The following is a 22,220-nucleotide window of genomic DNA, read 5'->3' as shown; positions in this document are numbered from 1 at the left end:
CACATGTTCATTATCTAGATCAGTTGTTTGAAGTCTGCGTTAAATTGGCCATCATTGTTACTATGGCGATAGCCGTTTTTTAGTGATCCAAACATGTACCTCTACGCAGGCATGCGCGTGCGAGTGGGTACTTCCGCTAGTACCCCTTCCACACCTCTTGTGCCTTACATTTGCGTACACGGGGGTGCGGCCCCTATTCCCAGGGCTCACGAACGCGGTCCGCGCCGACCCCTGAAGCAGCAGCAGCGGCAGGAGCAGTTCCGCCTATACGTTAAGGGTTCCCGAAGCGCCTGATTTACGAATGCGTTTCGCCGTCCAGACGTGGACCGAGTGGAGCCCAGGCTCGTAGTCAAGCCGAGCCGAAAGCCGAACCGGCGCTTCGATCCCCGGACTCGCCAGTGGTCATCTGTCAGGGCGACTCTAGCTGCGCCAGTGCAAGACAGACCGATCCGGGCATCAGTCACAATGAGCCGGCTGCCTGCCCGCCCTCTTCGGGGCCTCGGGACCTTTTCCGCAGTGGTCCGGGGGAGGGCGCCCGAGGCGGCCTCTATTTGTTTCCCCTTCAGGCCTTTGGATTGCGGCGGTGGCTTCGGGAGGCGCGCTTGCGGTTTTTGGCCGGGGGCATCCGTTTCTTGAAGTTCCAACTTGCGCCGGGTAATATTACGGCGCCGGACGTATGTACTGGAAATGGGGGACGGGAAGTTATACGGTAATATTTATTCGCGACTGGCCGTCCCTGGTTCGAGAACTGCGTGGAAGACGCATTACCACTGCAACCATGAGGTGGGGTATACGGAAGAGCTGATTCGGTTGTGGTGGCGGCTGGAAAAGGGCCATAAAACTTCGGGAGGGCTAGCGGCGAGGGAGATTGCGTCATTTGTATTTCGGAGGATACTACACTGAGTACGTTATCGAGAGCGGAGCGTAATTATCTTGTTCATATAACGTGGAATAGGGATGCAGTGCTGATGAATGCCTGAGCGGGTGCTTTCTAAGAAGTTCTAAACTCGGAAAACTACAGCCATCATTCAATTCTAAGCACTGATTACCCAAAAAAACTGACAAAAACCTTGAGTGGTTTTTGTTCTTTTCAGTTTGATTTATTGCAAGAAGCATTCAACCGTGTTTTCTGCAGGCATTTCTGTTGAGTAATGCTTGGTGGACGCCTGTTGTATGGCGGGAAGGGGTTGTGACCTGTAACGAGGTAGAGTTCTGTGCGGTTTTTTTTTTCTTTGTTCGCATCATTATTCTGTTCTTTCATTCTATCCTTCTCGATGTCTTTCTTCTTTCAGATGTACCAGTACTTTAAAATGAGCAAACACTGTTCATGCAGAAATTTGCAAAGGTGAAACCCATTAGCGGCTTACTCTGCAAAAATCTTGCAACCAGTGTTCGTAAGATGCAACTGAAAATCCCATCGGCGCAGGATGAAATTAACTGGTTTATTGATCGGAGAGGTTTGAAGCGAATATGCCTCGGCTACTCCATTGTACAAAATAAAGGATCATAGACCTAGTTAAACAAATCACAAGGTCACCCCAATGTTTGTGAGTTCTAGACGTTGTCCATAAAATGGCCTCCTGGGTTTGTGGTCACGGATTGGCGGTAAAAAGTCTGTTACGCCACTTAATGATTTGGCGCGATACGTGTCGAGGTAAAAAAGGTAGTCATGGCAGGAACAACCTTATTTTGAAGACCAGCCCCAGGCTATGGACTTAGTAGACGTCAGCACATTTACCAACAATTTCCACAGACACGATCAAGGGATTGGTAAATGCTGATGACACTCTCTGTCGGAAGCTGATGGCGGATTCCCCAATTCTCATTTAGTGAGTGCTACGTCAACATTCTCACCACCATCAAAGGAACGCATTGCCTCCATCGCCTCAATTTGTGTTTGTCCGTGATGAATGCTGTGGCATCTACCTCAGCCGCCCCTGGGAAACGTGAATGCCGACAGAACCTCCCTCTGAGTCGGTCCCCCTTGGGCGCTAGTGAGCTTTCATATAAATACTTGCCCCGAGGCATATTGGAGGACGATAAGTCCGCGAATTAACCCCTCTAATGAATGGCCGTATTCGGAGTATCTACTTTACTACGTGTGTTTCCTCGACAGGGCTAGAATAGTTTCTATGAACGTATACTTTTTATATATGAGTGTATATCCAATTCGCCCTCCCCTCTTTTTTTCCCTCTCTTTTTTTTTCTCTCTCTGGTTCCCCCTTTTATCTCACTGTGTTCACCCCCATCTGGAGCAGCAAGCCCTACCGTTACGTTAGGGAGGCTGATCTCCTCACCTTTCATTAAAGGAGCCCTGAAGAGAAAATACAACTTCGTTTAATTTGACAGAACTAGGATTCAGTATCTCACTATTACAGCCACAAAAGATGCTTTTCTAACGAAAAAAAAAAACAAGACGTATTTAAAACTTTCAAATTTTGCGCCACAGTGACGTGTTACGAGCAAGAATGACGTCATACGGGCCAACAATAAAACATAATTTTCAGTGCGTTAACTGCACGTTAGCATTCACGTGAAGCGGTCAAACAGAACTAGAGGCCCCATTACAGACGTCCAGTCATGTGTCGTCGCGACAGGTCAGTTAGGCGGCCGCCAATCGCACAAACAAGGTTCCGTGACGTCATAGAAAAGTTGCGGGAAATTGGCTAGGGGGCCGCGACTGCTTCACACGTTTTCTTTAATATCTCCGTTATTTGTTCGAGGATTGCGATGATATTGGTATCATCGTTATCGGGACTAGGCAGTCTTTTTAATAAACCCAACTTGTATTTTGTCTTCATGGCTCCTTTTTAAAGGATTTCTGTATGCCTCTCGACTCGGGTGAGTACAGGACCCCGCAATGCTTATAGCCGCGACAATCGCTTTTAAGGACCTCCTCGACTGAAGGCTCCAGTGGAGGAGAGGGTAAAGGGAAGGTTTCTGACCCCGCCAACTCTATTAAATCGTCCACATGGTTAGGCTGTTGCAGTTCAGTTTCTTGCCTTCCACAAATTTCGTAAGCTCTAAGTATCATTTTTTTAGGTTGTTTTGGCTGTGAATTGAGTTGCCTCTGCGTCTTTTTGTAGTGTTTCTCGATTTCAGTCATGCGAGCAGAAGCTGCTGCTGTCTACGGAGACTGGCGCTTCCCTATGCCTTGTAGGAGGAGCTGCGGGCATGTGTCAAGATTCTGTTACGCGCAGCTTTTACCCGCAGTTTCCTCTATCAACTTTGGACAGGGAGCAAAAGGTATTATCATTATCATTATTATTATTGTTATTAAAGGCCAACTGCACTCAAATTTCACCTCGACCAAATTTATTTTTAATGTGTAGAACGTACCACCAAATCAGCTGGGGAACGAGTGGTATCCCCGTGAAACGCCTCGTCAATCAGTCAGAAGCGTTTAAAAAAGCTCTGCTGCAGAGCACGCTGCACCTGGCGGCGGATCGCGTAAGAGCCATAACGCGCGCTCCAGCCGGAGGATTCATCTTTTGTAGCGTAAGTTACACTGGCCGAGGTTGAGCAGTTTCGCGTGGACCTTGAAGGGCCGTGCTGCGCAAGCGTGAGGGGCATTGGATTAAACGGGATTTGGATTGGATTGGACTGGATTGGATAAATTAGATTGCATTTGATTGGAAATCCAATACAATCGGAGTACGGGTGTGTAGAGAATCAGGTCTGCACATTCGCCGGTCTGCGCATTCCAGAGGAGTGACGTTACAGCCGCGGCAGGCGAACTGGGGCCGGCGCGTGTCCAGCTGTGCGCCTCCGTTGCGCAGTAGCCAAGTCTGACGCTGCGTCATAACCGCTTGATAGCCATTTCTCGGGGCTCCTGGAGAGCCGTGCTGCGCATGCGCGAGGAGCAGTGACTGGACTGGAGTGGACTGGACTGGACTGGATTGGATTGGATAGCTCACGCTACGTATATCCTGGCATAGCCGAGCTAAGCCACTGCTAATTTTTTTCTCGCCAGCCACGCAGCTGGAGAATCGGTCAAGCTCTGCTTCGCACGCTTTACCCACGGGCTGGCCCGTGCGCGCGTAGAGTTTGCGCGCAGGCTTGCTCCCGAGACTTGCTGACCGCCCGGCCGCTCGCTGGACGGCTGCAACGTCACTTCAATGGCCGCACTCTCCTCGATTTCGGTTTCAGAATCACCGATTTTTTCTGACCGCTTGCGGCGTCCACGCGCATATTTCAGCTATTGTATTTTGCATGTTGCATTCTTCTTCTGTAGACTATACGGAAATAGTGTTTTCGAGAGGTCGAAATTTTGAGTGCAGTTGGCCTTTAAGTTTAAACGCCTCTGAAGAAGTGAGGGAACACAAGAATGCGGCACAACGAGCAAAGAGGCAAGCGATTGCCCCATCCGAAATCCACAGCCAGCGCCTAGTGCATCACCCCAAAGGAACGCCATGAAATTTTACGACGCGCACGACGCCAGGCGGACGAGGAATTAAGACAACGCGAGGCGGAAGCCAGGCGTCGCAAGCCTCGGCAAGCATAAAGGTCTTTCCCCTACATTATCACACGCGAGGAGTCATAAGTATCTCTGTGAATTTTTTTCTGTGTAATAACAGTGGTGTAGGCAGCTACTCGAACCCCGAGAAAGAAATGAAAAAACTGGCTTCTCCGTTGTTAATTGGCAGCCAAATATACGCATATTTCAGTGGCCAGGGCAGTGTGACGTGTTTTAAATTGATTACTTCAAGGTATACATTTGAATTGAACCAATTTTCTGAAGCACGTCGAACGAAAGCAAACGCTCGTTGTTTCAAAATGACAAGACCACTACCCGAACAGGAGCGAAAAAGGAAGTGGGAATGGCGGCACACAGGTGGACATATCGCAGGCTGGAGGACTCCGCGTCGGCACATTAAATTCAGATCACTCCCGGTAACAACCGTTTTCCTCCGTAAAAGCAAAGATCAGCCCCGCCTACGTGTCACTATTTCCACGCATTTTATCTTTTCATGACCCATTGGCCATTACTTGTGGAGGAGCCGGTGGTGGGTGTGGCCAGCACTTCTCGGTGCCATCAATAAGGAACTTAGCCGCCCTTTTCGCTAGCGCCGATCCCAACATACGTACTTATTTCAAGATTTCAAGGGATTATGTCTCACAAATGTAGCTGCTTTTGTTGTCTTACGACGAGTGGCGTAGGCAGGATACAATTTCAGCGAGTGTGCGTGCGGGGGCGGGTGGGATGGAGGGGGTGGGGGGGGAGTGAAACCAGAGAGAAAGGATATTTCCAAATTTTGGTTTTTTTTTTTTTTTTTGCAGGAATCTTCAAAGAAAGCTCGACTTAGTGGGATCTAGCAGACATTGAAGCTTCAGGAAATCCGAGCATACGTAAGCACTTGTTGATGGTTCTGAATGCGACAGCCTTAATGTTCGCTTGAATGCCCGAGACGCTTTCCTGCAGCCGCTTGCTGTCGAAGGGCTTCGTCCTTTTTCCGTTTGACAGGATTTCCTTCCGCCTTTACATCCATAAGAAAGGCGACATGAAGGACTTGAAAAATTACCGGCCGATCAGCTTACTCTCAGTCGTCTACAAGGTATTTACCAAGGTAATCGCCAACCGAATTTCTGCAACCTTAGATTTCAGTCAACCTAAAGAACAAGCAAGGTTCCGTAAAGGTTATTCAACAATGGACCATATCCACACGATCAATCAGGTGATAGAGAAGTGCGCTGAGTATAATTAACCCCTATATATAGACTTCATATATTATGAGAAAGCATTTGGCTCGGTCGAAACCCTAGCAGTCATTCAGGCATTACGGAACCAGGGGGTAGATGAGCATTATGTAAGAATACTAGAGGATATCTACAATGGGTCTACAGCTACCATCATCCTCCAACGGGAGAGCAGTAAAATACCTATAAGGAAGGGTGTCAGACAAGGAGACAGAATCTCTCCAATGTTATTCACAGCATGCTTACAAGATTTATTCAGAACGTTGGATTGGGAACAGGTGGGAGTAAGGGCTAATGGAGAATACCTCAGTAACCTCAGATTTGCTGATGACGTTGCCTTGCTAAGTAACTCGGGGGACGAATTGCAAAGCATGCTTTCCGCACTGGGCGAACAGAGTAGAACCGTGGGACTGAAAATTAATATGCAGAAAACTAAAGTAATGATCAATAACCTAGGGACAGCACAGCAGTTTGAGATCGGTGGCGAGGCAGTAGAAGTGGTAAGCGAATATATCTACTTAGGCCAAGTTGTGACCCCGGATCCCAACCATGAGGCAGAGATAACTAGAAGGATCAGAATGGGGTGGGGTGCATACGGCAGACATTCTCAGATAATGAATAGCAGCCTACCATTGTCGCTGAAGAAGAAAGTGTAGCACAGCTGCATCTTACCGGTACTCACCTACGGGGCAGAAACTTGGAGGCTCACTAAGAGGGTTCAACTTAAATTGAGAACGACTCAGCGGGCAATGGAGCGGAAAATGATAGGTGTAACATTAAGGGACAAGAAGAGAGCGGAGTGGGTCAGGGAGCAAACTGGTGTTAAAGACATATTAGTAGAAATTAAGAAGAAGAAATGGACGTGGGCAGGGCATGTAATGCGAAGGCAACATAACCGCTGGTCATTAAGGGTAACAGAGTGGATCCCTAGAGAAGGCAAGCATTGCAGGGGACGGCAGAAAGTTAGATGGGCAGATGAGATCAAGAAGTTTGCAGGGATAAATTGGTCACAGTTGGCACAGGACCGAGGTAATTGGAGAATAATGGGAGAGGCCTTTGCCCTGCAGTGGGCGTAGATAGGCTGGTGATGATGATGACTTCCGCCTTTACTATTTCGAATTGCTTCGATCTGTCTCCCACGCCTTACGCCGCTGCTTCTTCCACCCGCCATTCATTGCGAGAGCGAAGGACGTTGGTGGATTTTGCTGACTGCTGGTTCATTCATTCATATCCTTACATAGCCTCCGATGTACTGCGTGGGCGGCCAGCATTCGCTGGTGGAGCAGCTTTAACCGCGTGCTATGGAAGGCCTCGCGCTATGGAACGCTTCAAGATACGTGGTCTAGGAGCCATTTCCCAGATGCCGACACGGATGCCGGACGCAGATTTTCAACAGCGGAGCTGGTTAAACTTGACTTGCATTCATTACTGGCGCCGCTCAATACTCGGCGCAGAGAGGAGGATAATGCCAGGCCAAGAAGTGTGAGGGGAAGTGGGGAGGAGGCAAGGGGCCGGCGGGCAGGTGTTGGAAGTGCGCATACCACGGCAAGACTGGGCGCCACTCACTCACACTCACACAGAAAAATATATTTTTCCTCACGCACTCACTCACACTCACGTTCACCAGTCGCCCCCACCACTCGCACTTACTCGCGCTGACGCTCGCCACTAGCCATGACCCCTAGCACTCACTTGCGCTCACGCTCACCGCTCGCCACTCGCACTCATTCACCTTGCTTTTGTCTGGAACCTCTGCAGTTCCGCTGTAGTATAGACAGCGTATTGTTAGGATGGCGGGGTCCACACCACAGTAAGCAGGATTCTAAAACAAGAACAATTACTCCAACTTATGAAACGTGTCTCCAATAGGCAGAGAGGACTTAAACAAAAAAACCTACTCCGACTTAAGGAAGCAGTAATCATATCTCGCATAAGATACTCCATTCCTTATACAAATTTCACCAAGACCCAACTGCAGAAATTGGGTACTCTACTACGAAAAGCCTCAAAGGTATCTTTAGAACTACCGATACCCGCCTGTAATAAGGCCATCGAGGACATGGGCACCACAGCTACCATTGAGGAAATTGTCTCAGTCCACAAACACAACCAACTTAGGAGACTGAGGCAAAGCAAGGCCGGAATTCAACTCCTGCAATCGATCGGCTATGATTCCCAAGCAACGGTGCACGACTACTGCAAGATAGATCCTATAGACAGACAGCAGTTACAGATAGCGCCCATTCCCGGTAATATGGACGGCACTAGACACGCAGAACGAAGAGCCTTAAGGGCTAAATATTTAAATAAGAAACCGGAACGAGAACCTCAGGAAATGCATGCATACACGGACGCGGCGGGAAAAGGCACCTCGTGGTCTGTCGGGTACTGGACCGTGCTCAACAGAACCTTTACAGAAGGAAACAAACTGTTCAACTCAGCAGAAGAAGCGGAATTATACGCCATTGGCAAAGCTGCTATCCACCTCTCCGAACGAGCCCGTCCCCTCAATATCTATACCGACAACAAGGGGGCATTTAGACTCCGGCCATACATCCCGCTCGGCGGCACGCCTATTCAAGCATATTCAAGGAACTGTGAAGCTGTACTGGATTCCTGGCCACGCCGGGGTACTGGGAAACGAAAAGGCTAATCAGCTGGCCCGAGACGCATACATCCGGGCTCCCAGCAACGGCTGCCAAAGTCCGACATCTCAGGAACCAACTCACCCGCAACTTCACCTTAAAGAATACGAAACAGCGAAACGTCTACTCCCAGCTCCCCACCCTCACCTAACAAGACAGCAGAAAACCCTATTCCGACAGGCACAAGCCGGAACACTCGAAACACCTGCGAGGCTAAATCTCATCAGATATGGCAAAACAACAACCTTACCATCATGTTCACAGTGCAAAATTACAAATAATCAGGACCACATTTTTTGGCAGTGCCCTCAATACACCTCAATTAGAAAACAATGCACTAGAGAGTGGCTGACCTCAGCTGGAAGAGAAGAGGAGCAACGCGGCCTGATTGACTTCCTTCAAGAAACCGTCAGCAGAAGCCTGGACCGAGGCCTCTGAATCTCGCAGCGCTCCCTACAACTCCTCCTCACTTTCTACCTGTGAATAAAATATTCTCTCTCTCTCTCTCTCTCTCTCTCTCTCTCTCTCTCTCTCTCTCTCTCTCTCTCTCTCTCTCTATCTATCTATCTATCTATCTATCTATCTATCTATCTATCTATCTATCTATCTATCTATCTATCTATCTATCTATCTATCTATCTATCTATCTATCTCGCACTCATTCGTGCTCACGGTCACCCCTCACCATCACCGCTCGCACTCACTCCCGCTCACCATTCGCCATCACCACTCGAAGTCGCTCGCGCTCACCACTCGTCGTCTCCCATCGCACGCGAGTGTGTGCAGCAGACACTCCATGAGTCGTGCAGCCGAACAATATTAGTGCATGGCGGCGTCAGAAGGCCATCCAAATCATACTCCTAAATCAACGCGCCACCAGAGAATTAACTCTAGGGTGCCCCATAGCAGGAGCTCAGTGACGACACATTTTTGTCGCTAAAAGCAATCCCGCCATTAACGACCATCACAGCGAGCGGCTCCTGCGACGAATAGCCAACAGCGAGTACAAGCGCAATAGTGGCGCTCACCGCGGTAAGCCCCGCAAATGGCGCGGGTAGTGCTAGTGCTTTCGCGGGGGGTGAACGGGGTTCACGGCGAGTGGTACTCGCACTCGCGAGTGGCGAGTGGGGCTCGCCGCGAATGGTGAGGGGGGCTCAATGTGCGTGTGGCTCGCACTCACTCGCACTCACACTCGCCAGCCCGAAGCGATGGCCAGGCTCACTCACCACTCACTCATGAGTGGTGAGTGGGGGGTGGTGGGTGAATGCGCTCGTGAGTGAGCCTGCCGAGCTATGGGAGTGCGCGCCTCAAGAAAAAAAATGCCGCGTATCTGCTCCTTTCGTTGCAAATGTCGTCAAAAGATGATAGTCTTCGTAGACATTTACCAAGGAAATGCCCCCCTTTGCTTTCCCGCTCACCTCTCATGCTGTTCCTGTACCGTCGCGCTCATCCCAAGGTAAACACACTAAAGGTTTGCGCAAGGCGATTTGAATTTACCGCGTTCCACTGCTACAGGCCGGGTTCCTCGATGCCAGCGCTGCAGTACGGCGGAGACGCGCGTGAATGGAGGCGGCCGACTACAAGGCTTATAGAACCGCGGTTCCGTGCTCCACGTGCGTTCCAAGCAGAACGTGGAACCTAGCTAGTGGAACCCTTCGTTGCTGTTGCTGCGTGATTTTTCATATGCCGCCAGGAGGCGGCGGTTTTCTGCAGTAGATGTAGAATATTATTTGTTATCCAAAAACCAAGCATACATAATTTTTTTTAATAAAGGAACACTGCAAATATCACTTCTATATTGATTTCTTGTCTCATATTTGCGTAATGTCTTGTTCTTCTTCAACAAAGTTGACAAGTCTGAACATATAAACCGGGCTTAGACGTTTACATTTGGGTGTGAGTATATAAGACTATTGCGTAGTAAGCATTTTACTTTGGCCGGGTGGCTGAATCGAGTTACAGACAGACATACAGACAGACCAAAATTTCTGGGTTTAAGTAGCCGAAGAAAGAGTATCGTCTTTAAAAAACCCTTCCCGCGGCCGGAATCGAACCTGGTTCCCTCACGGTATGATACCTCCGTCTGTCCAATTACGATATGGGTTCGTACCGCGGGTGTTGGCTTTGGACATTGGCTGAATTGAACTGGACTTTTACTTCCGACTCTGGCAGTGTAAACAAGTGAAGACCAGCAGCTCCGCTGTTTCCTCAATCTTCGCATCTGAATTGCGAAGGTGGCCGAATTTTTCCGCGCAGTGGGCCAGCTACCACTTTCGCAATAAAGGTGCCTCCCTGCGAACATTTCCCCTCTGGCGGCAGGTAAAAAAATTCGGACAGACACCCAGGAATGCTTATGTGTTCCAGGGCGAAAGCGTTACATTTCATTTTAGGCATTGCGGTGGCAAGCGCATTGTCACTTTATACAATCACGACGCCCCGTCGAGAGTCAATCGCAGTAGACACAACAGCAATAAAAGTATTGCCACTTTATACAATCATGACATGGGGTGGAGGGTATATTGCAGTAGACGCAGCACCGATGGGGGTATTTTGTCTTCTTTTTATTATCGTCATGATGCTCTTTCCTTTCCATCTCCTCCTTCCCTCGTGTAAAGTAATGAGAAGCATGGCCGAGTATTCTAAGCGCGCTTCCTTACTTGTGCACTTAGCATGCACGCATTATTGCTGTAATTCCACATTCTGTCGGCTGCCATGAAGGACCGGCTGCGGTGCAGACATTCAATTCTTGCCAGTGAGAAAGAACTGTTCCGTGACCTACGACCTTTTCAGGCCCGTAGGACTGCAGGTAGCCTGTTGAAGCGCCGCATTACTGAATGCAATGCGGTGAAGCCCCGGGAACTAAGTTAATTTTTCGCAAACTTTGTGCGCTTCTGCATAGTGTCTGTGCGGCACAACCGCAGTCGCCGACCAGTTGCATCGTCGTGAGGCGTGCGCGTGTGTCTTAAAAAGTGTATCAGCGAGCATAGGATATGATTTTAAAGCTTCCAGGGCTAGTCTTCCACGCAATAAAGGAAAAAAAATGGCGTGGCGCAAAGGACGCGTGTTAGACTCGCATTCCGATGGAGCCCGGTTCAAATCCCAGACCACCATATTTTCTTTCCTGTAATTATCTTCTCCTTGCACTGTCATCCCTTTTTATAACGAATTTTCGGTCACGCCGATGCCGGACGGGTTTTTTTTTTTTTTTTGTCGTGCAATGGGGCGTTGAACGCTTTGGAATTGAAAGCAAATGGCAGTACGAATACCAAAGAGCCTAAAACAATAATAATAAGGCCTTCTGGTGGGTCTTAAAGGGGCCCTGCAACACCTTTTTCAACTATTTTTGTAAGGGTTAAAAGCCTTCAGAACGTAGTCATGGAACACATCCAGTACCTGAATTGGGGGTCTCAAAGTGTCTTAGGCAAAAATTACTTCTCTATGCCCATCAGGTAACTTGAAAAGCAGCTCAGATGTTTATCTTTGTCCCGAGTCTCGGCGTTCTTTGAGCACCCGAATTATGTCGTTACAGCGTTGTATCATTTCCTTTCAGTATCGCTTCCTTTCAGTTACAGCAATACCCGAGCGCATTCGATAGCCATTATAAAAATCACAAAGCGAAGCAGAGACGGAAAGCGGATAGGGCTGCTGTGACGAGCTGATCCCTCAGTGCCGCTCCGTACTGTTCTTTCGCAGTGCTTCCACACGCGAAGGAAAGAGTTTAAGCGTTTATCGGAAGTGTTGAAGAGTTTGTATAAATTACATTGTATGCACAACAATGCCTACTTTAGCGATCGAATCAAGTAACAGCAAGTGCAGTGCGCGAACTATACTGCGGTGCGCACGGACACCGCCTCTGCTCGCTTCTTAGCTTTCACCAGGGTACAAGCAGCTTGCGAGATTGGGCATAGTTTGCCATAATGCCTCTGAATTACAGATCGCTGCATCCGAGTCAGAAACATTGCAAATAACAAGCGCATGCCTGCGATTGGGTTCACAGACAATATCTGCACTTTGACATAATTTACACCAACATCAACAACAGCCTACTCAGGTCCACTGCAGGACGGCGGACTGCCCGTTGACATCCCGAAATTCCAGTGTCCTCACCGCAATGTGTAATATCACACTGCAGGCCACATATTAAGGCCTCAAGTACCACACTGTGCGAAAAACAATCGTTGTTGTGTTCCGGTACACAAAATGGCTGCCGCTGTAAACCGGAGATTCGATGGGAGATTCACTGGAGATTCACTGTGAAACTGTGCAACGCTGTACTGTGCACTGTGCAACTGTGCAACCGGAGATTAACTGTGCAACGTGGGTCTGCACAGTGAGAGCCCAATTTTTTACCACTGAGCTCTCTTCGCGCGATACCAGCGATGGGAAAAAAAGTTAAATCAATGCGTGCCGCATGTTTTTTCCCCAGAACTGTTGCAGGCTGGAATTCTTTACCTCTTGATGTTCTAAGAGCAAAAGATTTTGCAGAAGCGTTACAGCGTCATCTTTTTTTCAAATTAATGTGTTCTGTCGTGTTGCTCGTGTAATACATGCGCATAATATGCGGGGTACCACCAATTGTTTCTGATATATTTATTGCCTGTGTTCCATTTCGTACTCGTTTCCTTCCTATGTTTTGTATAAGCCCCTCCTGCTTGGGTCAAAGTTTTGACCTGCAGTATCTGTAAATAAATAAATAAAATAATGAGACATGCACGTGATGGTACGTGAGTAGAACCGGTGCACCCGAGCCGCACAGAACTCTGATTCTGTGCAAGCTGTGGAGTCTGTGCCGGTCGGCACGCTGAAGTATTTCGCGCCAAAAGATTAAACAAGAACGAATGCGAAGGATGGCTCAGCAGAAAGAAAGACAGTCAGAGTCATTTACTCGAAAAGCAGGCAAACGAGTGCGATGACATAGATCCAAACACAGTGTAACATTAAAGCAGTCTCTGACAAGTATACCGCCAGGTTTTCTTTTTCAAAGCACATAAGCAAGCTTTAGGTTCCAAGGAATTTTTTTTTTCAATTCAAGCAGCAGTCGACTCCCGCTAATACGAAATCCGCGACGACCACGATAAAGTTCAAATTAACTGAACTCCCAATTAATCAGAAAGCACAATAACAGCATTGCCTTTATTCCGCGTCTCCGTTCTCGGTTTTGCTCTGAATTTCGACTGTCGTTGGCAGTTCAAGAGTACGACACTTCCCACCCTGACTGTTCAGACGTCGCTCACACGGAGCTGTGCGCAACATAAACGATTGAGGACCTGAAAACAGAGAGATGCGTGTACGCTGGCGCCAGCCTCAGCTGACCTGCCAGTTTATCGACTGTGCACTGCCGCAGTTGATGTTTTGGCGCTTCAAAGTTTTGAATTTGATTGAGATATGACGGTCAACTTGATGGTTTAATTCGAAATAACTTCCCATTAACCGATATATTGTGTTTTAGCTTCGAACGATCGCGCGATTTCTTCTATTAAATTGCGTGCAGAATCGCCGAGTCAGGGACATCGCTTCCAGCTAACCGAAAATTCCGAATCAGCGACTTGGAATGATCGTGAGTCGACTTATCCTCACTGCTTCGTCGTTGCCGTATATATTGCCGTCTTCATTGGAGTGCTTTTGGCGTTCGGCGTTGTTGTCATGAAGCCCACCTACCAGCATTTTTTAACAGCGCATGCGTGGTTAGCGGAAGGAGGTGTCACGTTTGCAGGGTGACAGGCTTCCGCATGGTAACCCCAAGATTGATAACGGCAATCGAAATAAATGGTTTTCTCTTCTAGGGGGATATGTAACGGCGCTGCGTTTAGACCCGTCCGTTGGCGATGCTCGCGGAAAGTGCGTAGTGGGGAAGACCACGGACAGTATCGGCTTTGGGTACAACTCGCCACTCCGATAAGCTGAAGCGGTAACTTCGAGATAAAATATAGCTTGCATTAATATAGCATGACCAAAGTATTTATAAGAAAATTAAAGTAATGCTCAATAACGTCGGGAGATCACAGCGGTTTGAGATAGATGGCGAGGCAGTGGAAGTGGTAAGCGAATATATCTACTAAGGCCAGGTTGTGATCCCGGATCCCAACCATGAGGCAGAGGTAATTAGAAGAATAAGAATGGGGTGGAGTGCATTCAGCAGGCATTCTCAGATAATGAATGGCAGCCTAGCGTTGTCCCTGAAGAAGAAAGTGTATGACAGCTGCATCTTACGGGAACTCACCTACGGGGCAGAAACTTGGAGGCTCACAAAGAGGGTTCAACTTAAATTGAGAACGACACACCGAGCAATGGAACGGAAGATAATAGGTGTAACGTTGAGCGACCAGAAGACAGCGGAGTGGTTCAGGGAACAAGAAATTAAGAAGAAGAAATGGACGGGGCAGGGCATGTAATGCGAAGGCAAGATAACCGCTGGTCATTAAGGGCAACAGAGTGTATTCCTAGAGAAGGCAAGCGTTGCAGGGGGCGGCAGAAAGTAGTTAGATGGGCAGATGAGATCAAGAAGTTAGAGGGGATAGATTGGTCGCAGTTAGCACAGGACCGGGGTAATTGGCGATTAATGGGAGAGGCCTTTGCCCTGCAGTGGGAGCAGAAAGGCTGGTGGGGGTGATGATGATGATGATGATTATGATGCTTAGAAAAAAGATTTACGTCATGTTGTAAATATTTTCAACCAAAATCGCACAAATTTTAATGTAACAGAAATTAAACACAAATCAGCGGCATCGGTTCACGCGCGTGGAAAGGGCATACAGGCGGAACAGCATAAAAGCATTCAGGGTGAAAGAGAGTGGGCGGATTGGCAATGGCACGTCGACATGTGTAACTGGGGCTATTGGCGGCACTTGCGGCCCCACGAGCACAGCAAGCGTCGATGCTAGCCTTTTATTTTGCACCTGCAACGAAAAGACTAATACCTTCCGAAGGTGTATTCGTGACAACCCTCCCCCGTTTCCGTCTCGGCTTGCGCACCCTACGCAGTCGCACCCATTTTTTTCCTAGAAGGCGAGATGGCCTTCGTCACGTCTTCGTAACCCATCTGGCTTCCGTCTCTTAGATTTTTTTTCCAAGAGAAATGAAAAACAAACCGTACAACTACGCACACGAACGACTACGGGAACAAAGAAATATGAACATGCTACAACGAAAAGGCCCAGAGAAATTGTCTGTACACCTTCGTGTAACAGCGACGATTATTGAACGCAAAGCTTTCTCATGAGCCTCTTGGTTGTCGCCTGAGTTTGTACGGAGTTTGGCCTTTGACTCGCAGGCAGTTCAGACTTTTGATCACAGCGCCTTTGACTTGATTCTTCGCCATTTGATTTCGTGCGATGAAGCTTCGCGCTTAACTATCATCGTCGTTAGACGAAAAGGTGCATGATTTTTCTGCGTAATTTTGCCCGTCTATTCACGCCTCTCCCATAAGAAACTTTGACCATGCCGGAATAGCGCTATCAGAGAGAGGTCGGCTTGATAACGCGATGAACCCAGGTTCGAATACAACGACGGGAAGCGTTTTTAGAGGCAAAGACAGTTCGGGGCTTGGGCTGTCGACGTATCCTGTCGTCGTCGTCGTTTCATGCAGCCACAGTGCTAAAACACCGGGACACTCGTTTTCCGACGCCTTGAGCTAGGACGTAACTCGTACTTAAAGAACGCACCGGGACACTCGTTTTCCAAGGCCTCGCGTTGGAATGCTTCGTGCTTCAACGACACGAGAATTTTACAACAAAGCTGTATACCTCTACTCCCCAACGGTTTCATCTCCGTGAGCAAAAACGCCAAGGCGCCAAGAATACACTTACACAATGCTTCACCCCTTCCGAGGTTTCACGTGAGTGAAGATGGACCGAAAGTTTTTTTTTTCTTTCCTTTAACCCATGATCATCAACATCGACAGGGAAAGTTGGCTTTCCTGCAGTGCATTTGCGACGCGAAATACGCTATCAGTCAGAAATAAAAAGCTTCGCTTTAAAAAAACCTACTATGTGGGAGTAGTCAACAAAAATTTTGTAATTTATCTCTTGTCTAATAAAATCTTTTCTGACTCTGACTCTGACATGGCCAGGAATGAATTCTGTTTCGACTTCCTGTTTAAAGTACATTCCTGTCAACAGAGTTCTGAGATACCACTGGTACTTAACTTGGACACTACTACTAATAGTGGTCGTGTCTGTTTTCAGTTACAACTGGACGATACATTGTACGTATTAGAGGCACCAATGTTGAAGGGCAAATTGCAGGGACAGTAACCAATTCCTTCCGGGAACTAACGGCGAACTCCTTGTTACAAGAGTACCACTAGCTGACGTCTCGTTGCAGCCAAACCCCTTGCCACGGTAGTATGCGTGCACATATGGCCGGTTTTCACGCAACCTGTGTTACTATCCGCGTCAACGCCAAGTTGCGTGCAAGTCGTCCACGTGCGTGACTCTTGGGGCTTGTACTGACTATACCCGGCACTCAGAAGCCACGATTTTTCTTTCCCAACAACGGACCGTAGGTTTAGAGTGCGGGAACCTGCCGAACGCTTTTTTTATTTTCTAGGAGGTAACGTGCGTAAGGGCAGCCATGGCATTTGTCTTTCTGAAAAAGTGAGAAAGCAATAATTCAGTGTTCACACTGTTCCCAAATGACGTGACGTGTGCCTTGAGGTGGTGGGTCATAATAAACAGACAGACAGACAGACAGACAGACAGACAGACAGACAGACAGACAGACAGACAGACAGACAGACAGACAGACAGACAGAGAGACAGATAAACAAATAAACAGGCAGACAAACAAACAACCAACAGACAAACTCAGTGAGCGCCGAAATCGGCCACCCCGAGATCCCGTGTAAAAAATGTGTTATTGATTGATTAACTGTAGTTTTTAACGCGACGACGCAACGCAGGCGATGAGGCGCGCCGTAGTGGAGGTCTCCGGATTAATTTTGACCACCTGGGGATCTTTAACGTGCCCCGAAATCTCGTACACACGGGTGTTTTTGCCTTTCGCCTCCATCAAAAAAGCGGCCGGTGCGGCCGGAAACCGAACCCGCGATCTCGTGCTCAGCAGCGCAACGCCTTAGCCGCTGAGGCACCGCAGCGGGTAATATGTCATTTCCTTCAGTGCTGACCTTGAAAGCTTCTTTACAAGACACCTGCCTTCTAGTGTTACAACGGTATCTCGCTTCGGCCACCAATGGCAAAGACGAGCTACATACGAAAACGGGCCAACTGACTGAAGCTGCACGAAAGAAGCGCTACGAATGATAGGTCTCTTTCAACCAATTCTCGTTTTTTTTTTTTTTTCGTTAATGTTTAAGGATGAGCTCAGACGACGGGTCACCATCTGGCGCCGCCGCGTAGGTCGGTTGTCGGCATCGCGATCAACGCGCACTCCTGCTGTGTTCGCTGGGCGAGTCTCGTTCTTTTGCTTTTTATCCTCTTACAAGCGTCTTTGAGGAAATGCGTTCTTGGCCAGTCGCTTAGGGTGCAAACGCGTATCTGCTCACACAGGCCCTAGTTGACAATCGAGGGAGCCGTTTCTCACGCATTCCAAGATGTTATCAAACGTACAGGGGATTCCCCTCAATCACTCAAATTCACTTGAACCGAGTAAAAGACAAGAAAAAAAAGCATTCATTTCTTGATTCTCAAAACCTTGTATTTTCCCCCGATTTTCACACTTACTTAATACGATTCGCTGACAAATAAGCAATTGACGCTTTCCTACGGCTCACCTTCAACGCTAAGGAAAGGGATGCAATTCCCTCTGAAAATCAGCCGCCGCGGCCGGGTTAGAGCTCGCGGGCGTGCGTCTTGGCTCAGCATCACAACGCCTTAGCCACTATAAGCCACCGCGGATTGCGGGTGGTACATCTGACTTGCCTCGCAACGAAGCGGAATGTAATTCCGCTTCGTGCGTGGGCGTGGGCGTTCTACTTCATATCACCTGCGTGAACATGTTACGTTGCGAGTCAGCGGCTGAACATCAGTTAATTTAAACACATCCAACCACAAGCTGTTAGGAGGATACAATACGCCATTTCTCTACGCTGTCTTTCAGCTTTTCGAAGTACCTGAAAAATTCCAAGAGAAGGGTGGAGCTGCCAGCAACGAACGACAAGTCTACAGTGACACGAAATCGATTCCACATCTACACGTTAGGAAGACTGCCCGAAGATATAAAGTAAACGTTGTTTGGCAGCGGGGTTTGGCTGAGGATCCAGTCTGCGCACCTTCGCTGATGTTTGGTGGTTGTAGATCTCAGCACGACATCGCAATGACTACGTATGACTCCAGCAAACTGTCTGCACCACGAATACCTTGAAATAAACGGTATTGAGTGCGACCTTCAAGCCGATTCCATAACCGTACAGTGCTCAAGTTTCTATAGCTCATGCCATCACGAAGAAGAACGCAATGAATACTTGCAATCACTGTTTTCCTTAAAAGGAGAGGGACATAACGCTGCCACTTGGGCCACCACAAAAATGGCTGAATGTGGTTGGAAGACACGGCTTTCAATGAACAGAGAAGGCAGTTTTAAACGTTGTCTATTTACCTTAGCGCATTGCAGTCTGGAATGTGTAGGCCATGCTGTGGTGTTTTCTATTTCGTTTTTTTTCTCTGCCAATTTGCGCTCATTTTTTAAAAGAAAAAGTGCGTACGAAGAAGCCATTTCCCCCGCACTATCGATTGTAGGGTTTAACGCGCCGACGCAACGCAGGCGATGAGGCGCGCCGTAGTGGAGGGGTCTGCATTAATTTTGACCACCTGCGGGGGATCTTTGACGTGCACTGAAATATCGTGCACACGGGCGTTTTTGCTTTTCGCCTCCATCAGAAAAGCGACCGCCGCGGCCGGGGATCAAACCCGCCACCTCGTGCTCAGCAGCGCAACGGCTTAGCCACTGACCCACCGCAGAGGGTTCCCCCGCACTATCGTTCCGGCCGACTTACTGACATCGGCTATGGAAAAAAGTGTCCAATCCCTAGGGCTCAATTTAGCGGAATGATATACTTCACCGCTGCACATGTGCGCGAACAGACCAAAAGTCCGTTGTAATCCTGAAATGGGTGAAAACCAGAATTTCCGATGTTGACAGCGGGACGTCATTGAAATACATGGCTTGGGCCTGACGTGACCACTGGCCTTTCTGGTGCAGTACGTGCTCTCAGCTTACTCGGTACTGTGCTGAAAACAGAGCGGAATATCAGTTGACAGCCTTACATCGCGCACGCGTGCACCGGCACGCCAGCAACAGTGACGTCAGGGCAAGCTGTCTACAGATGATGAGGCACATGATGCTTGAAAATTTCAAACATTAAAAATTTGAAATTTTCAGGAAGACCCTGGCAGCCAATATGCATTCTGATAAAATATAAACTCACCTTCTTGCCAGTGTATGTCTCCCGGTACAGCAAAGCGTCCTACAAGAGCCGTGTTGTGCTTTTTAACGGCAATTTTCTTAGTTGAATTCTGTAAGTGCTTTCATGCGGGCAGTTCCATGCCTTCCTTCTCTCTACCTCTTTCTCTACATGGGTGTGCGTATGTGTGTGCGTGCGTGGGCATTCTACTTCATACCACCTGCGTCAACATCTTGCGTTGCGAGTCAGCGGCTGACCATCAGTTAATTTAAACGTTATACACACCTCCCTGTCTCCTTCTTTTGAAAAAAAAAAGAAGGCTTTAGGAAAGGGTGTGAAGTAAAGTGAGACATGCGGTTCTTTGACATGAAATAACTTGCCTTTCAAGCGCTCAGTTAGTACAAGGCCCTTTCTTTTTTGCCCCCTCCCCCCTCCCCCACCACCTTCCCTTTTCGCGACGTCGCACAGAACTTGAGCGACCATCAGGCTCTCATTGCGATTCCACTCGTGTACTGTCATTATTCGAGTGTACGTTGAAGTGCACATCATACAAGCACTTCTTACTGCTTGCTTAGGGCTCAATGTTTTCTTCCAATGCGTAACGCTAACTAAGGATTCCTATTTTGTGCGCGTGTGCGGGTGAACGAAGAGAATGATCGTGAGAAATGGTGCAGCAACGCGGAAACATCTAACACGGCAAGCGTTGCGTATGAGGACCGCGTGAGTGAAGGCTTCTAAGGGAGACGCCGTTTCGACGGTGGTGTCGTTTTTGCCTATAGTGGAAGTCACAAGTTGCATGCAGCGCAGTATATACTAGATCACGCCAGCAGTCCGCCCACTGAGCACGCCTCATTCGTCGCAAAGAAAGGACGCTGAATGCGTCATAGAAAAAAGAAAATTTATCGAAGCACCGACATGGAGGTGGCCCTTACCATAGTGAGGTCATTCATTCGTTATCTACCCTCAGTACAACCACGCTTCTTCACAACTGGAAACAGCAATTCATTTTTCAGCGTTCCACAAACTTACCCGCTCGAGTTACAAAACAACTGAACTAAAAAAAAAAAAACGATGCCGGAAGCGCGCCAACGCACGTTCCCGTCGTTCCGCACTCACCCATCTGGTGTTGGCGGCGCCGCGTCGAACCGAGGAGGCGTCGACGTCGCGACTTATTCCACGGTCTTCTGAGCATCGCCTGACACAGGTCCCCTCCCGCAGTCACCGAGTTGCCCGTCGTCGCCGCCGCCGTTCCGTCGACGGGCAGCGGCTGCTTCTGGTGCTTGCGGCGCAGGTGGCGGGCCCTAGGCAGGAACAGCTTCCTCAGCCGGTGCAGGGGCAGCGCCTCGTGCCTCTTGCGGGGCCTGACCACGGGCGCCTGACCCATGAGCAGCAGCGCCTTGCAGCGCCTCCTCCACGACCACGGTCCGCGGTCGCTGTGTCGTCTGCTCGGCGTCAAAGCCGCGGCCACGGCTACGATGGCCAGAAGGAGCAGCAGCTGGAGCAGCGGTCGCGCCATGAGCCGGGCTTTTCGCGGAAGCGCGCCGCCGGAGTCGACGATGTGCGCGGGAACGCGCGGCGTCCTACTACTACTACCTGTTTGGGCCGCCCGGCTTTTCGGCGGCCGCTGCAGGGGGAGCGGACCCGTGGGCGGGCCGGCCCGATCGCTACCACGTGCGCGCCTCCGCCGCCGCCGCAGCTGAAAGTCGTTGGGACACTCTCGGGCCGCCTGCCTGCTGGCCGTCGCCGCCTGGAGATCTTCTGTACATTGATGCGGCCGAGATCGCCCGGATTACTGCGAACCACCCACCCTCTCTCTCCTTTCCGCGGCATCCTGGTCTGTCTCTGTTGCGGTGGTGGTGTGTAACAGCCCCCGTCCTCTTGCGCCTCCTTTACTCGGATGAGCACGTCGGTGGAGGCGCTGGAAAGGGGACGACAGCTGAGTTGTTGCTCGCTGTCGGCTCCATCGTCACTGCGTGAAGAGCAGACAACTGTTCGATGCTTTGGAAAGCTGCCCTTTATGGGTGTGCTTGCAGGCGTTTGAATAGCTCACACTTGTGGGATTGTGGATCAAGGTCAAGGTACCATGCTGACAGTGACATCGCAGCACTCGGGCAGTGTTGCAATACACGAGTACAGAATATCTGCCCTGGTCACATGTACGGCTGATGAACCTGATCGCGAAATGATTACAGCGATTCGTTTTTCGTATCACCCCACGGGCAATGTAACTGCCGTAAAATAAAGTCTTAACCTTACTGCCCTTCTCAGACGGATGCCGTTTCACATTAACTTTCTTTATGGATGTCGTTGCCTCAACACAGGCACCTAATCTTACTCCACACTGCTTAACCCCATATTTAACGGAACGCCTCGATCACCTTCACAAGACTACCGTTCCTCAAAGACTGCTGTAACTTGTCACCATAAAAGATCGTTAATTCTAACCGTAAGAAAAGGCCATGTCAGTGTGATTTTACGTAAGTTAGAACTAAGTTCGAAATAATGAAAATTCAAACTAA

General features: G+C 49.0%; 1 protein-coding gene across 2 annotated transcripts in view; it reads right to left on the bottom strand.

Annotated features, from left to right (window-relative positions):
* Nucleotides 1-21,725, bottom strand: part of LOC144158403 (agrin-like) — a 289,317-nt gene extending 267,592 nt beyond the window's left edge. The window contains exon 1 of one of the 2 annotated variants that reach the window (XM_077689275.1): nt 20,818-21,725. In XM_077689275.1, the coding sequence (XP_077545401.1) occupies nt 20,818-21,217 (400 nt within the window). In that variant the 5' untranslated portion in view covers nt 21,218-21,725. The remainder of the gene's footprint in view (nt 1-20,817) is intronic. The other variant, XM_077689274.1, reaches the window with a different exon arrangement.
* Between the last annotated feature and the right edge of the window lie 495 nt (nt 21,726-22,220).

The sequence above is a fragment of the Haemaphysalis longicornis genome, unplaced genomic scaffold, assembly GCF_048455015.1.
Source record: "Haemaphysalis longicornis isolate Haplotype H1 unplaced genomic scaffold, Haemaphysalis longicornis Haplotype H1 scaffold_10, whole genome shotgun sequence".
Taxonomy (NCBI): domain Eukaryota; kingdom Metazoa; phylum Arthropoda; class Arachnida; order Ixodida; family Ixodidae; genus Haemaphysalis; species Haemaphysalis longicornis.
Note: the sequence above shows the minus strand (reverse complement) of the source record. Positions and strands in the feature narration are given on the sequence as shown.